At 47.4% G+C, this 3149-nt stretch overlaps 1 protein-coding gene across 2 annotated transcripts in view; it reads left to right on the top strand.

Moving 5' to 3' along the window:
* kiaa1549la (KIAA1549-like a) overlaps positions 1–2791 on the top strand; it is an 86449-nt gene extending 83658 nt beyond the window's left edge. For both annotated transcript variants that reach the window (XM_068723018.1, XM_068723017.1), the window contains 4 exons: positions 1025–1170; positions 1244–1398; positions 1535–1604; positions 2424–2791. In XM_068723018.1, coding sequence (XP_068579119.1) covers positions 1025–1170; positions 1244–1398; positions 1535–1564 — 331 coding nt within the window. In that variant the 3' untranslated portion in view covers positions 1565–1604; positions 2424–2791. The remainder of the gene's footprint in view (positions 1–1024; positions 1171–1243; positions 1399–1534; positions 1605–2423) is intronic.
* The last annotated feature ends 358 nt before the right edge of the window (positions 2792–3149 follow it).

Raw genomic sequence — 3149 nt, 5'->3', positions numbered from 1 at the left:
GTACAAAACAGTACAATACAGTACATTACAGTACAAAACAGTACAATACAGTACAATACAGTAAAAAAACAGTACAATACAATAAAAAAACAGTACAATACAGTACAATACAGTACATTACAGTACAATACAGTACAAAACAGTACAATACAGTACAATACAGTACATTACAGTACAATACAGTACAATACAGCACAATACAGTACATTACAGTGCAATACAGTACATTACAGTGCAATACAGTACAATACAGTACAATACAGCACAATACAGTACATTACAGTACAATACAGTACATTACACTACAATACAGTACATTACAGTACAAAACAGTGGAAAACAGTGCAGTACAATACAGTACAATACAGTACGGGAAACGAGCAGCAAAAACATCTTGAAAACAATAAAACTCCAGTCAGATCAAATAAATAGTGTCAGAGTATGTCCATAAATAGAAATACACAGTGAGCTACACCACACACACACACAGGTAAGTAGCACTGCCTCCTCCCCTGACCTGTATTCACCTGTGTTACTCTTCACAAGGGGGAACCTGAACCAGAACTACAGAGAGTTGTCTGATAGGAGGCCTTTACCTTCCTCTCCATGCGACGTCGCGCCACTGTGCAGTTTAACTGACGAAGACGTTTTATCATGGCAGCAGATCAATTGAAGTTTTCGATTAGTAACCATAATGTTGTTATCACCCAAGGAAGACGTATCGCCAGCTATTAGATGGTGAAACGATGGTGTGTGATCATGTGGAGGCAACTAAGTCTGTGTGATATGAAGCAGTTGGTTTCAACAATTTTTTGGGAGCTTCTAGAGAGGCGGCTTGTCGGTATTCGCAATAGTTGATTGGATGATCTGTACACCGTCTAGTTTCCTTGACTTGTTTGAATGAAAAAAAGAACCTTTAAGCTGCAGGACTACGTGGAGCTCTAGCGTTGTGCTGCTGTATGCAGCTGTGAATGCTGATAACTTGACATCAGGTCAACATCTGTCTCTCTTCCCACGCTGACAGTTCCACCCCCGACGTTAGTCTGAAGCCCCGTGCGTCAGAGGCCTCGGACCTGCAGGCCCAGCAGCACAACGGCGCCCCCTACCTGCCGCTATCCAGGACGCCCTTCCCCGCCGTCACCGTCGACCAGTCCATCGCCGCCTACTCAGGTACGACGGGCAGACAGTAGCTACGCTGAAGTGAAGAGAAGTCGTTGTCTAAATCCACCTTTACGTCTCACAGGAAACCCAATAACGGCAGTCTACGCTATATCTGCCAACCGCCCGGGTTACTCAGACTACTTCGTCATGTCACCGCCGTCCTCGTACCGCAGCCCGTCCTGGATGTCCTACCCACCCGAGCCAGAAGACCTGCCGCGGCAGTGGAACGACACACCGGTGAGACACACGTCTTCATGATGTCTTTTTAACGCACGACGAGCTGCAAACACTTTACTTGTTGCCAGTATTTTTTCTTTTTTTTTTTTTTTTATCTCCGGTGTGTGTGAAGCGCTTCTCTCTCTTCTCCCCGCAGAACTCGCGTCATCTCGAAACCATCTGCTGAAGTCGTCTGCCTGTGACACCGAGTGGGAACCGATAGCTCGGTGGGTCATGTGATCTTAGCACCGCTATCTTCTGTTGTCACAAGCCTGCAAATATTATATATCTAGGGCTTTTATTTTAAAACATATGAATGGAAGGAGTGAATCTGGTATGTGCTGCCTTTGTCAAGGTTGAAAGGAGTAATAAAGTTAGCAGTCTAGATTCAGACTCACAATAAATATACATATAAGCTCCCAGGGTGAATGGACTTGCTAATGGTCAGTTTGCAAATGAATCGGTCGCTAACGGAACAATAACTTCACACAGTTTATTGAAAAGGGTTTGGGGTTCTGCATGGTGGATGGAGCGTTCCGTCACCCCAATAGTCCGGAAAAGGTCCCATTTGTCCGAAGGCCAAAAAAAACAAAACGGCCATTGTTCTAAAGACCGATTGCTCCGATAATAAACAGTCTCCCTGCATCAAACAGAAGCACATCCTGACGACGTTGGACCCGCCTTCCTCTGCCTCTGGTTGGCTCACCTGGATACACTTAGCCTAACTAATCTCACTCCTCACTAAACCTAATCAACCCAACTATTGGTGTTTTTTTGGAATAATGGGTTATCGAAACAATGGGCGATCCCCCGACACATGTCCTCCTCAAAGGTCAGCGCTGTCAAGATGGCTTCCTGTTGGCCAACAGCAGGAATTATGTCAATGTTTACCAAATTCTGCGCAGATTTCACCATTTTAAATCCTGGTGGTCCAGGACTTTGTACTGAATGGACACACAAATAGTAGCTGCATAGTAAACAGATGTAACCGGAACCTGTAATGGAAGAGCAGGTTGGTTTATGTGCTCAATGTGTTCTTTCTTCAGGTGTCTCTTTGGATTGGCAGAGGACCTCCCTCTCACCAACAAACTCTGGAGCTCCATCACCACTCCTACTCTTCGGCCCGGCCCGGCCTCCCCCCTGTCTGATTTAACCCCTGCTCTCCACTGGGCCGGCTCCAAGCGTTCCTCATCCTCCACGACTCCTCTTTCCCACGAGCGTCTTCACCTCCCTGTCCAAAGCTCTGCTCGTTCAGCCGCAATTCTCTCTCTTTCTGGATTCTCTTTCTGCTCCCTGAGCCCTGTGGCCCTCACTGGCCCTCACTGGCCCCCCTTCCGGAGCCAATAGTCACCATCTCTAAGTAGACCGCCTCCTCTGTGGTGACCACCCGTTGTACAGCCAGAGGGCCCCCCCCCCCCCCCCCCCCCCTTCACACCGCTGAACTGAAGCTTGCGCCGTGCTTCACACACGTGTGCAGTGTGGATGAACAGTGTTGACACGCAGTCACTGCCATCCGCCCAGCACACGATGGCGCTGCGTTATCGGTACGGCAGTGCCCCAGTACTCTGCTCGTCCTCTGGAACCGGACCGGACCGGACCGGACCGGACCGGACCGTCCTGGACTTGCCTCTGATTTCCACCATGAAGCCAGGAAAGCTGGACTGACTTAAAACTGTGCTTTTTTGTTTTGTTTTTGTCGATGAATCCAAATTCCTACTGTATGTTAACATTCTACAGCTGGTTAATATGTGTATTTTAAACTTAAGTAAGAA

Source organism: Cebidichthys violaceus, unplaced genomic scaffold (assembly GCF_023349555.1).
Source record: "Cebidichthys violaceus isolate CVI_PGR_0920_01 unplaced genomic scaffold, fCebVio1.0.p SCAF_3, whole genome shotgun sequence".
Lineage (NCBI taxonomy): Eukaryota > Metazoa > Chordata > Actinopteri > Perciformes > Stichaeidae > Cebidichthys > Cebidichthys violaceus.
Note: the sequence above shows the minus strand (reverse complement) of the source record. Positions and strands in the feature narration are given on the sequence as shown.